The sequence below is a fragment of the Tachysurus vachellii genome, chromosome 5 (genome assembly GCF_030014155.1).
Source record: "Tachysurus vachellii isolate PV-2020 chromosome 5, HZAU_Pvac_v1, whole genome shotgun sequence".
NCBI lineage: Eukaryota > Metazoa > Chordata > Actinopteri > Siluriformes > Bagridae > Tachysurus > Tachysurus vachellii.
Window position 1 is genome coordinate 22,908,264 of NC_083464.1, and position 13,775 is coordinate 22,922,038.

General features: G+C 40.4%; 1 protein-coding gene across 3 annotated transcripts; it reads left to right on the forward strand.

The window, feature by feature from the left end:
* Positions 1-404: 404 nt before the first annotated feature.
* On the forward strand, positions 405-13,569 carry LOC132846030 (protein shisa-7). 3 transcript variants are annotated; one of them, XM_060870536.1, is made up of 7 exons: positions 405-896; positions 1,010-1,053; positions 5,735-7,836; positions 7,956-8,107; positions 8,715-8,780; positions 8,970-9,158; positions 10,446-13,569. In XM_060870536.1, exons 3-7 carry the CDS (start codon positions 6,995-6,997, stop codon positions 11,369-11,371), a joined length of 2,175 nt encoding a protein of 724 aa, XP_060726519.1. In that variant the 5' UTR covers positions 405-896; positions 1,010-1,053; positions 5,735-6,994; the 3' UTR covers positions 11,372-13,569. The 3 variants fall into 3 exon arrangements, with proteins under 3 accessions (XP_060726519.1, XP_060726517.1, XP_060726518.1); XM_060870534.1 differs by having other exon boundaries at positions 405-1,053; XM_060870535.1 differs by lacking the exon at positions 1,010-1,053.
* Positions 13,570-13,775: the final 206 nt, after the last annotated feature.

Below are 13,775 nucleotides of genomic sequence, written 5' to 3' on the forward strand. Positions count from 1 at the left end.
ATGCGAATATTTGCAACCTGTTTGCCTGAGATAGTGACGGCAGCGTCCTTATGGCGCATATTACATTGCATTTATGTTTAAAGAAAACAAAACAGGAATAAACATCATGACCACTTGGATGTTTGATTGCTGTGGTTTGGGAAGCGAAAAGCACGACGCAAGACGCCGATGACTATCATGTTGCGCAACTAAACAGGGTATTTTTCAACTACGTATTAAGAAAATAGTCTTTTGATTATAGGTTTAAATTATTTATTTCTTTACTGTCCAGGTTCTCCATCACCCCGAGTCGGTCACCAGTGAAATGACACCGTTGCTGTGGCAACAGAGCCCCCCCCACCCCCCTCCTTCCCCAACTGCTTTGCCAGCCATATTCGCGGAAAAAAGCGCGACTGATAGGAAACAGGCAAAACGGTGCAGAAGCGGTTTCATTGAGCGCGCCATGGAAGATAATTAAAACGCACTGCTGAGTCCAGTGGACCTGTGTAAGAGCTGCACCGCTTCATTGCGCCGCTGTTCCTGTGGACACACTGTACAGCCGCGCTGCGTCGAGCAAACGCCACCTGAAGGAGTATCTAAAGCTCAGCGACAAAAAAAAAAAAAAAAAAAAAAAACAGTGTTAAAGCGCGTCAGCAGTTTTATACCACGACTCAAACTGCGTTATTTTGCCTTTTTAAATCAGCCGAGGAAAAATGTGGAGCTTTTTACTCTCTTCATACCTTCGCAGTGCCATAACCGACTTAATATATTAAAAGAAAACCCAGTTAAAGCTCTATAGCTAAGTTTAAATTCGCATGTCAGGAACGTGTACAGGCGTCATTTCAGCCTTCATCATTCAGCACGAACATGGAGGCAGCTATGCTGGGTAGATAAGAAGGAAATCGTGTCGTAAACAGGTGAGCAGAACAGTTTTTATTTCCCAGAACAAGTTTTATCAGCATGCGTGAAAAACAAATCAAAGTGCGTCGTGATATCAGGATTAAATGCAATGTAATGTTGTGGAACGCAGTGCGAGGATCTTCAGCATCTCTCCATAGAGAGAACACAACTCAGGTAAGTCGCCAAGTTAGCCTTTACATTTTTCATTTGTGTGTGTCATCAGACAAAAGGACTTTGTTTTTTTTTTCTTTTTTTCTTCTTGTGCCTGAGTTTTACTTCATTTTCTTCTATCACTACGACAACCATTATTTCCTCAGGGTGTAGTCAGGTGTTGAGAAGCAGAATGCTGTTGATCAGGCTTTTTGTTCCAGCATGCAGATAATCTAGGTTGAAGGATCCAGACATCCATGTAAAAGTGTAGTGAAGACGAAGCAACCACATAATCCACACATGCATTGACGCCGACGCAGGCGGCCATTCAGTGCAGTCTCACTGGCTCTTATACCCACCTACTCTCCCAGTACTATATGCTCTGTGCTACTCCATGGCCAGTATCAGACATGTATAACTACTAATCAGTTCTTTTCACATAGGTACAGCCATAGGTGAGACCAGAAATGGAGGATGCTCACATCACTGCAGAGAAAGCTATTCTGCTTAGTTCTGCACTCCCATTGCACTTGTGCTTCATGCCTGTGGATCTGCATGTCTCACTGACTGTTGAATGTGTCAGCTCTATGCTATGTGTCTGTAAATCTACAAAAACTCTGCATGCCTTTTTGCCAGTGTTAAATTTTTACCTACAGCGTATGAAAGGTGAAACCACATTGTTAGCACTGTCGGTGTAAGGTGTTAATTTAACACTGTTTATTTTGGCATGTGCTAAGGGAAAAGTTGTGGGATTTTGCTCTTCACCTTTGTGAGTTACAGAAATGTCCATGTTAGGCCTGACCTAAACATTCTCTGTCTGTCTGTCTCCCTCTCTCTTCCTGTTTGTCTCTTTCCACACATGCACACACACACACACACACACACACACACACACACACACACACACACACACACACACACACACACACACACACACAATTACAGACTTATGCTGTTCTACATAATTTGCGCCACTGCCCTCTACTCCCACCAGATGAAGAGTTATCCCACATCAATGCCAGTCAAGTGTAGACAGAGTGATTCACTCAACCCTTGCTTCTTCAATGTCTTACAGTCAATGTATTTGATCTCTTATGCAATCCAGTCAGACAGATCTTTATCCGTATTTTTCTATGGAAATTGTTCGACAAATGCTTCTGAAAGCATTTTGTACAAGTGAGCACATGGCGTGAAATAATTCCACCATTCGGGTGATGAACTGAGTAGTGAGATAAGGGACACTGAATGCCAAGCAACCCATTTGCAAATTTCCCTGTGACTGCACTGGCAGCGTGAACCTAATGTCACTGCTCAAGAGTCAAACTAGGTGACATCTGTTGGGGACTAACTACAAGAAATCTTGTAGATTATGCAAGTACCAACAGCATCATGTTCATGCAAAGCTGAAGAAAAAAATGGTGATTTTGAGAAGAAAAAATCGAGAAGAGCATGTCTTCTAAAAGGAAAGACGCCTCAGAGGGGAAACAAAGGTCTTCTTGTCCTCTCTGTCATTCTCTTTCTCCCTCTTTCCTTCCACATAAGTATGAACTGCTGCAGTGCTATTCTGAGAGAGAGAGCTAGCTGCCTCAACCCACGCACTGAATATCATAAAGAGAGAAAGAGAGAGAGAAAGGGAGAAAGTGAGAGAAACTGAGGGTGCGAGCAATAAAGAGGAGAAAAGGAGAAAATGTCCAAAACAGATGTGCTGTTTAGTAGATTGGAATAAAGAGAACAGCAACATTTCACACCACTGCAGTCGAATCTGATGGTCTGATCGCCGGTCCTTGATAAACTCAGCAGTCGGAGTGTTATGGAAACTCTTTGTCAGTGCGCCACGTCTTCAGTGGCACATCTCTCTCAAATCGCCCACAGTCTCTTGCTGACGGGTACTGTGCTTAAGAAAGGCTAATCCAGTTTACAGAGAAGGTTGAACTGTTCCACATAGCTCCTAAGGTGTTATAATGGCCTACGCATTTTTAGCACCATTTTTCTATGCTTTACTCTTTATGTCGAAAAAAACAAACAGGATTTCAGGAATATTGTCGACTATGATTTTTTTAAACTGTGTTAAAATCCATAAATGGATAATACACGGCAGATGTTGAATATCGTACTTGCATCGCAAGCATGTTGTCGTGCACATCCAATTGTGCTAGCTTGGATTTCACTAGATCAGTGGAATCAGTTGTTGACTCCATAGAGTACAAAGAGATTGAAATCAAATGACAACCCTGCATACATGATAAGTGCTGCATAGCACAATATCCTCAACAGTTCAGTCATTAGAAGGTACAGATGATCATAAATCTAGCTTTGACTAGTTTTTTTGTCCAGGTTGAGAAACACTATATAAAGCCAATCTTCTTACATGTAGTTTTAGCAAAAACACAAATACAAAACAAGTGTTTAGACTAAGTTAGCAAATCAATAGTGACGATTAAATGAAAAGCAAAACAGTTTTAAATTCTCATGTGAGCCATTACATTCCTGGATTAGATTAAACCTGATTGCCTGTGTTCAAATAAGCACTGTATGAGAGATCAGTTTTCCACAGAGGGATTTGATGGAATAGAAAAGATGCAGATATATTGGGACATTATGTACTATTACATTAACTCTTTAGTTACACAACATTAGTTCACAATTTCCTAGGAATAAAGTCTAAAAGGCTAAAAGAAACTGCCTTTAAGGATTGCCTTAGTTTAGCCTGTAAAGCATTACATCTAGATTCAGGCTTTAAAACATGCTTTATTTGAAAAGAACAAAATAACAATATTTATATTCATGGTTATTTTCAACCACCACCACTTATCCTATGGCAGCTGAATTGATCATAAAGCCTAAAAAAGCCTGGTCTATTTAATAAGAGAGCATGTGTTCTCAGCTAGGGCCACTTCATCAATGGTTGGAATATCTGACTGCTAAATGGAAATCATTGTTGAGTGCACAGACATTTGTGAATCAGGGACGAATAGTGCAAAAAAAGCAGAGCTTGTCCCTGGGGATTGCCTGTTTTGTGAAATGCTGGATAAATAATGTGAATCTTTGTTTAGATTTGAGTGCTTTGTTTATGTGAATGTGTTTAGGGTTTGTGACAAATAATAATAATAATAATAATAATAATAATAATAATAATAATAATAATAACAATAATAATAATAACAATAATAATAATAATAATAACAATAATAATAATAATAATAATAGGGTTTGTAATCATCATCATCATCATCATCATCATCATCATCATCATCATCATCATCATAGAAGCTACTGTATAGGATTTTAAATAAAACATGAAATAGTTATATTCTGCAGCTAAAGTGTTTGCAAACATACATATCATGTATCATAAGACTTATCTTCCTCATACTACCCACCCAATTTGATATATTTTTTCATGTATTTGATTTGATTAGTGCTAAAGTATAATTACAGCAACTTATTAACAGAACTTCATTACGCTGCCTAAGTGATGAGACAAGAGTGGCTAAGAGTGACAAGAGTGCAATTGTTAGGAATGGCTTTATTAAATTGTTACAATTTAACAGCAATAAAGAAATTAATCCAGAATAAAAAAAAAAGTTATTCTGTAGCTGCACCTGTGTTTTTGTATGCAATGATCCACACACCAGTCATGTTTGGATGTAGATGTACACATGTTTCTGTGCTTTATTTTATTGCATGCATTGAATTTTTTCCCGTCTTGAATTGTGTTGGTGTACGGCTTGAACGTGTTCTTGTCGCTCTGTACCTGCTGCATGAACATGCATGAACACACTGTGCTGTATGCTACATGTGCATGTGTGTGCTGGTAAGCGGTGTCACAGAAAGCTTTCCATTCTCTGCCACCCACTCGCTGAACTCCCACACACTTGCACACACACTTCACCATCACCACACACAGAGCTTTTTTGCCATACCTCTGGCTCTGTTTGTTCCTAATGCATTTCTCTTACTCGCTTGTATTCCTCCGTTTAAATTTTTCTCTTCCTTCATAATTTTTTCTGCCCTGAAAATGCAGCAAACCCCCCCACCTTAAAAATCAGATGCAATTTAGACATCTCAGGAGTAGCAAAAAGCTCTCTCTCTGTCTCTCTCTCTCCCTTTTTCACACGCATGCACACGCACAGCGCATAAACATACTGACACATATAATAATGCACCCACCAGCAGCCTCATCATGTGCCTTATGAAAGGAATTGATCACTGCTTGTTCAGATCATCGCTACTATTCAGACCTCTCAATGCCTCTGACTCACACTGGCACATAGTAACACATCAAACAAACCGCCATTACCCTTCCCTGCACCATGCAGCACAACTATTATGCACCATTCCTTTTCTTGTCTCCAAGCGTACGCTGGAATTTACCCCTGCAATGTTTGTGATATAGTCTTCAGGATAATCAACTGAACACCAATTATCCTTAATGGGCTTTGAAATGCTTGAAAGGCTTTCACAAAGCATGCATTACCATTTTTCTGCTCATGGATTTAGCAAGGAACAAATGCATCTGTTGCTTTGTTGTTGAATCTGTTAATTAGCCGTTAATATACCCAGTGTTTTATGACAATTGTAAAGAATACCTGTGTTGTATTTGGCCACGGTCGTGCAGTGAAAGTATGACCCTGCATGTACTGTATTTGCACGTCTGTCGGTCTATGATGTGTCTGTAAATCAATTTATTTGTTCTATATTTCAGAAGCTCATCACACCTCCCTGAGAAAATAGCACTGCTTATAAAGATTGCCAGATTCCAAAGCCAACCAATCGGACGTGAATACTGTAGGATTGAAGATTGGGATTCCACTCTTGTTATTTTTCTGCTCACATGCATCATATGTTTCTAAAGGTTCCTTTTTCTTGCTGAAGACGTGGCTGAACAAATCTGCTGCTGCACCCAAACCGTGTGTTGCTTTGAAATGCAGACAATTCAAGTGGAAAGTCATTTTCTCTCTCCTTTTTTTAAATCATCAAAATAAGTGTTTTCTTCCTCATTTTTTATTTGCATTTCTAAATACGCTGTAATCACATTTCAACAGCTAGATAAGGAAATATTATGTACAAGTTATTTAGTTGATTTCTTGGAGGTAAAGGGATTCATACGTTTTATTTCATCCACGCAAATGCTCTTTCATGCGATTAGTAGAAGCGCCATTTTTGGATTGTATGCTGTTTGGAATGTATGCTGCTCTGCTCTGAGCAGAAATAAACACCGGTTCGGTGTCTAGTGAGAACAGCCTTTGAAGGGCTGCACAGTCAAAATGATTCCCCATCACACTGACCTTAACCATTCCAAAGATTTCACCACCATAAGTAGTCCTCTAAAGACGTAAATCTATATTAGCGTTAGTTAATTATCTCAACGATATAGTTGGTTCTTAAACTGTTTTTAACAATTATAAGAAAATTGCATTCAGGGAGTATTACGGTTCAGGGAAATTCCTAATGACATAAGTGCCACTGTTTGACTATAAAGAGTGCCCAAATTGTATAGAAGTCATCTAGAAGACAATAAAAGACAGTGCATTAGTTTACATTTTATGGTGTTTACAGTTGCCCTTTGCTTCTATAAGCAAACTCATCTTAATAAGTGCCAAAACAAGGAGTGTATATTACATACTGGAAGTTGTGGGAATGCATACATTTATTAACTAAAAAGCCTTTTAAAAGCATAACACTACCTACTCAGTTTGTTTAATAAGGGAAGCCATTTTATTCTTGAGACATAAATCCACTTTAGCTTCTTTTAAAGCAACATTTTTAACATAAGGTGAGAAGTGAGTGTCTCTCAGTTTACTTCGTCTCAAGGAAGAACTATTAGGCCAGTAGCTCAGACTTTGTTCTGTTGAAGAAATGTGGATCTGAGTTTCCCTGGAGTGCCCCCCCTCATTTTCTCACAGAACAGTGCACAGTGCCATTTTTACTAACTTTTAAACAAACATCTTATGGGTGGAAGCCCATGACTTACATTTTTACATGCGGTGTTAAGGACTGGGATTTTAAAGGAGGTTTTTGCACTGAACATTGGGTTGAGTCAGCAAGAGAAAATAGTCGTGTTAGTCGCATAAAGATGATGGCCACCTCAGGACCCCGAACACGTGTCATCCTCCTTTTCCTGTTAATTGCTGCTCCGTTTAACACGTCCGCAGCTAGTGTTTCGGATCCCTCTAAAACCAGAAATGCACCCATAAGGCCCACAAGCAGTCCAACCATCAGCCCCAGGCCCAGTAGCTGGGGATTCTTACTACTGCAGTCCAGAGGTGGAGGAAATGGAAGAGGAAATGGGCGAGGGAAAGGGTCGACAGGATGGCCAGAGACACCGCCCAGACCCCAGGCTCAAGTCATGCTTTCTAAAAATGCCACAGCTGATGCCCTGGGACCTCCGCTCGGCGCTGCACAGGTGGCTCCACCTCCACGTCGAGTGGTGGAAGTGGACGTGTGCCGTGGTTACTATGATGTTATGGGCCAGTATGACGTTACCTTCAACTGCTCTAAGGATGACTTTATCTACTGCTGCGGGACATGCCACTACCGCTTCTGCTGTCCAGACCGCTCCCGCCGGCTCGACCAGAACATCTGCCATAACTACATCTCACCAGAATGGGCCAACACAGCACCACCAGGGACTAAACCGCCCCATCACCTCACTGACCCTGACCTCAGTCGCATCGAACAGAGCAACAATACCATATACGTCATTGGTGGAGTAATCTCATTCACTGTGGCTGTGGCTGTGTCCATTAAGCTGGCGTTTAACAAGGCCTCGCGGCAGGCACGCAACAGAGAGCTCAATATGCCCAGGTAAGAAAAGACAGAAATATTTATTTTAAAGGATCAAGGATCGAGTGATCATGTCAAACAGACTTTTAATTTGAACCTGAACTTTGTCTCTACCTTTTATCTTCTATCTGTGCTCTCAGAGCTCTGGTGGATATGCTGCGCCACCAATCTAGCCCAGTCCAACAGGGGGAAAGAAACAACAGCGTTGCCCTGGGCAGTGGAGGGGGAGAGGGAACTCTTGGGCGGCCTCCTAAAAACCTGTACCCTACTCTGCAGAGCAAAGACAACCGATGTGAGACAAGTGACCGTTTTTCTTTTTTGCTGTTTTAGTAATTTAATGAGATCTGCTTACTGCTTAATGGGTTAGTTTATGTCTTCTATTATAGATTTAATATATAGTCTTGTCTTACATGAATCAGAAGCTTGTCATGCACATAGAATTGTCTTCTATATTGCAAGTATACTGTAGTGCAATAGAGAGTCTTTTACAAGCAATCATTTACAGGGAACAGATGCTCATGGCATCAGTCGTCTCAGCAGCAGTATTTCACCCGGGGGGTTCACAATGAGGGGCACTTTCAAAACAGATGCAGTCGTGCAAACTGCTCTAATTATTATGCTCGGTGTTGTGAAGAGTTTTAATAACTTCAAAGCTTTATAGAAATTGCTGTAATACTTATGTAAACAAAAATACAATATAAAACAAAAACAAATAAAATTTATAGTAAAATGTATTTTTTTTTTAAATGTATTGTAGCACTATTTAGTATGCATTTATTTTCTTAGACAAGCCAAAGATAAATCAGTACAGCAATTTGTTGGAAAAAAAAGTTTCTGCTAGGAAAATATCCAACGCTTGCTTGTCTTCCATTCATTCTTTCGCACTTACTTTGTTTTAGTGGGAAATCTGCAGCATAACTTCATCCATACCTCAGGTTCCAGCCCCAAACACACTGCCACTATTGGTTAGTCAACTCAAGTCTATACTTTTACAATCTGTTTTTTAGAGCTTTAAGGAATTAGTTAATGTGTATGTAAAAAATATATATTTTCAAATTGGTGCATGCATAAATGTGCAGTTAATGTTTTATTTATATTTGTATTTGTTAGCCTGTCTAAACTAATTTAAGTGTATACATACTGCTGCTGTCCAGAGCGTGCACCGCGTATGAACAACATGCAGATGACCGCTGGTGGAACACTGAAACCAAATAAGCATACTAACGCCATGAAGCCTCAGCCCTCGTTTCATCACTCACTTCATAACCTGGCTCAGCTCCCTCCCTCGTACGAGGCTGCGATGAAGCCTGAGCTCAACAGATATTCTTCCCTCAAAAGGCTGGGTGAGTCTAACGGAGCACCCTCACTTAAAGCAGGACATTCATGCAGTTACCAAAATTCTTTTTTACTCACTGGGTTAGAAGAATCATTTAAATGGATCCTCAGTTACACGTTATAGTGTAACACTTTGGTTTAAAAAATATGCACGTGGTTTTATTTCAATTAGCATCAGAGTTCTGTGACAAAAATGGCAGCCAACTCTGAATATTTGTGAAGGTCACTGTAATGTGGCCAGATCTGAGCATTTTAGCATTAAGTGCGTCAAGCCATTGGGGGGGTCTAGCAGGAAAACCAGAGGACAGCAAAATTAGGCAAATACAGTTGAAAGACATTAAGCTATACAGCTTGGGTTTCTATGGGTGAATATGATATATGCTATGATGTACAAGGGTATAATAGTATTAATTTAATTTGCTGTGGGCAGCACAGTGGTGCAGAAGTGAGCACTGACAGCACACTGGTTAATACTGGTCAATCAAGGTCAAGGATTAAGGAGCTCAAGGTCAATCCTGGGCTCGGGTTACTGCATGTGCAGATTTTTAAAGGTTCTTTGCTTCCAGTCCACCTTCCAGTCCAAAAAAAATCCAGTCTGTGGATTGGCTTTGTGAAATTGCCTCTGGTGTGAACATAAGTGTATGAAGGTGTGTGTGCATGCATGGTGGCCTGATATGCACGTTTCCCATACAGGGCATATTCCTGCCTCCCGCTCATTGTTCATAGGATATGCTCTAAATTCATAGGAACACTGCCCAGATTCTAGCAGTTACTGACAATGGATTATTATACTGTGTGTGCTATTGATGTTCTAATGACCTATACTATTTCCATAGATCAAGAATATTTGAGTAGTTTTATGTGGGATTAGGAATCAAAACAAAATTAATATTCAGATATAAATCAAAACCCAGCAGAGTTTTTGTGAATAGATTTTGGTTGGAAACCCAAGCTTTATACAACCAGCAAAACAATACCAAACATCTGATATTTCTCAGTGATGTGATTTTAGGCTGCAATAAAAATATGTATTGTATTATTGGCCACCATGATTTAGCACAGAAAATAAAGGAAACAAGTTATACACAAATGCATAATACACTAGGCTTTTGCTGTAAATAACACTTGCACAATCAAACAAAAATAACTTGCAGAAATACTTTAGGCATTATCACTATTTTCTATTTGTTTATTAATTGTAAAGTTTAGTTGAAAATATGATAAACAGTTCTGACTAAATTGAAAACCTCTATGAGCAATCTCTTGAAAACATCTGTTCTTCTTCCTAACCACAGAAAAAGGAGGTCTGGAGGAATATTCAGGTTACTGCACCACAAAACGGAGACCCAACAACGCCCCTCCGTCCTTCCACTCATCACAGCACCACTTACCTTGGGGCGGTGACTATACGCTAGGAGGGAGAGGCACACTCCCCACCCATGCCACCCGTCCTCGCATACCCCACCCTCAGTCTGCCCCCAGCCATACCCCTAACCCCTATCCATTGGAGCCTCCAGAAACCAAGACCAACCAGAACTACGACACTCTCTCCAAACCACCTCGCCGAGTCAAATCAACAGATCAGCTCCTTGCCCTTGCGGATGGCAGCACCTTATCACGGATCCCCAAGAACCAGCAGCACCAGTACTACAAGTCTGCAGCAGCGAAAAACTCCAATGCTCAAAACACCTTGCGCAAGTCTAAGGAGAGGCTGCTGATGTCACCTGATCATCTAGAGGAGGAAGTGGGCATGGGTGGAGTTGATTACGGAGGTGGCGGGGGTGGTATGAGCATGGGCATGGGCGACTACACAGTGGGAGGGGGCATGGTACCTACTCTACCCCGCATGAGCCACCAGAAGGCTCAATCACAGCAGAATGTGCAATGTGCCACCCCTTCTCTTGATCGCCATCACATGATCAAGATGAACTCACACCCGACCTCGGGCCGCGAGCAAGAGCGCAACACAGTCGCCATGTCGGGTCACCTGGGAGGAGGTGGAGCCGGAGGGATGGGTTGGAACGAAATGCAAGGAACCGGGGTTGTTATGGGCACAGGAACACTAGGAGGTCATAGTGCCAGGAGGCTAGCTTTTGCTGCAAAAAGGCAAAATACCATCGAGCAACTACACTTCATCCCCGGAGGAGGAGGGAGCGGCGGAAGCGGGGTGGCCGCAAACCAGGGCGTTCGGACGGGGAGCAAAAATGAAGTAACTGTGTGAGAAGAGGATGGAGGGGATTGAGAGAGAGTTAAGGAAAATGGAGGATATGGAAGGTGAGATTGAGTGGGATGGTAATGGAGGGATTAACGAAGAAAGAATAAGTGAGTGGGCAGACAAGGGAGTGAAAAGTGTAAAGGAGAGTGTAAAAGGAGTGGGAGGATGGTATAGGTAAGAGAACGAATGAAAAAAGGATACAGAGACAGAGAGCGGATGAAGGAAAAAGTACAGAGAGAACAAGGGCATGAAAGGAAAGAATAACAGATGGAGAAGTAGAGGAAACCATAAGGGAAATAGAAGCTGTAAATACAGAGAGAACAAAATGGTCTTGTAGACAAGATTAAAACTTTAAAGTTGTTGTTTTATTCTCTTTGTAAAAAAATCAGCCATAATTACAGTATAGTAATTTTCATAATAATTTTGATGATAGCCACCTTAGAAAACATTTCAGAAAAGAATATAGTACATAAAAAGACTGGGAAAACCAAGTGAAAGATAAATTCATGTCACTGTGTCATGTTATTTTTACTGGATATTACATGACATTTAATGCCACTATAGAGCCATATGTTCAAGTAATGTCCAATGGAACATTCATCCTATCAAAAAAGAAAAGAAAGGAAGAACAGAAAGGAAAATAACTGAGGGAAACATTGCATACCATTTACTTACATCCGAAGATCCCTTCAGACCAGAGATATGTTAATCCAGCTATTGGATTGTGCTGCTACATATTGGAAACAGAAGTGAGTGTTAAAACAACCACATCAGGATATTGATAACCTGTCAAAGTACAGAAGGAGCTCAACAAAAATATGGGATATCAGAGCTACAGTCACAAAACAAGAGACTATATGGTGATGGCGTGATAATGTCAGAAAAACTATTTGATCAAAAATGATCTTTTTTTGCATAGAGTAAGGGAAACTAAACTGCATCAGCTTTAGGATAGACCCATGATCACTATTGCCTTGCTCATACACACCAAACTTTGCATCACAAGTTCTGGAAGAATTGCTTTTGGATTTACTAGATGAAGACTGCTTTGTTGGAGCTAGCTTTGATAAAGTTGACAGAAATCAATATCTGTGTGGGGTAAGATAAAAAAAAAACAATAATTTTCATTTTTGTCCCCAACCTAAAAATCCCAGTGATGGGGTAGATAGCTAAACTTCAAAAGCCATTCTGTTTGGGCAACATGGCCTGGCCAGATGGGGGAAAAATGAGATGTATCTGACAATCATCAACTTTCACCAACTGAAATGAACTCATTAATGATCAGTGGCACTTTGTTTGGATTCTAAGCCAATGGTTTCCTTCTACGTCCAAGGGCAGGGACTTGACAAGAACATTTTTGCCTTGGCTGAAGGACGTTGGCCATGAATTCGAAAGAATACTAAAACAGAATTCTGTAAGGATGTGCACACTTTGGTGCCGTCATAAGCTCTACACGTACTCTATGTATTGTTGAAAAGTTTTTATTTTTAAGGATGCCTCAAACTGTTAAATGTGGCTTAGATGAGGAAAACAGGAATCCAGATGTTCACAGTTTTATATAGAGGGAGGTTTGTTAAGGGTCATTTATGTTTATTAAGGCAGTACAGCACAGTAAATGTTGGCAACATTGGCCAACATCAGAATTTAGCTCAGGTGTGCACAGACACTTCGATGAGCTTACTAACAAACTTGCTGGGTTGCTGTTGAAATCTCCCTAAAGCCATGTGTCTGCGCTGTTAAAGTGACGACTGAACCAGGGGGAGAGTAAAAGTCATCTCACACAGTTGATCTGCTTTCATCCAGAAATGGACACAACCCAATACCATAATCAATAATGCTTATCAATATTAAGGGCTATACTACATGTGCATCAGTGGTAGACTGCCTAGGCACAGTTTATTAAGTGATATTTCAAAGGTGATGAGAACACTAATGACAGAAATTTATTAATGTACATAGACTGAGAAATTCATCCTGTGAAGCAAAAGGAGGCAGTGAGGTAAAGATGACCTCAGTGTAGCCTACAGGACAGGCTATGGTGTAAACCGTTTAAGTTCTTGTTCATTTCTAAAAGTTCACAGCAAGTAACAGTAAACATTTTAGTATTAGCTAGTTATTTCCAACGTATTTCTCCCAGTAAAAGTAGTTTGGAGTAAATTGCCTAGTATTTTTTGAGGCAGAGAAGTGAAAGAAGTTCTTCATGTGGTGGCAGTAGACTACATTCACTTATTTCTGACAGAAATTAAAATGGATCTTGATGCGTTACAAACAAAACTTAGAGACAATCTTCCTACAGACTCTCTTATACATACGTGTTTGTTATTGTCATTAATATGACAGTTAATATTATGGTTATTGGTGATATTTATTCTTGCTGTTTATTCTCTATTATCTTAACATTATGATGGTG

Bases quoted from the DNA above. Each gene is read 5' to 3' on its own strand.
- LOC132846030 (XM_060870534.1), top strand. From the start codon at position 6,995: ATGACTTACATTTTTACATGCGGTGTTAAGGACTGGGATTTTAAAGGA. The intron at 8,781-8,969 runs GTTAGTCAACTC...GCTGCTGTCCAG, and splicing joins CAAACACACTGCCACTATTG to AGCGTGCACCGCGTATGAAC. The intron at 9,159-10,445 runs GTGAGTCTAACG...TCCTAACCACAG, and splicing joins TTCTTCCCTCAAAAGGCTGG to AAAAAGGAGGTCTGGAGGAA.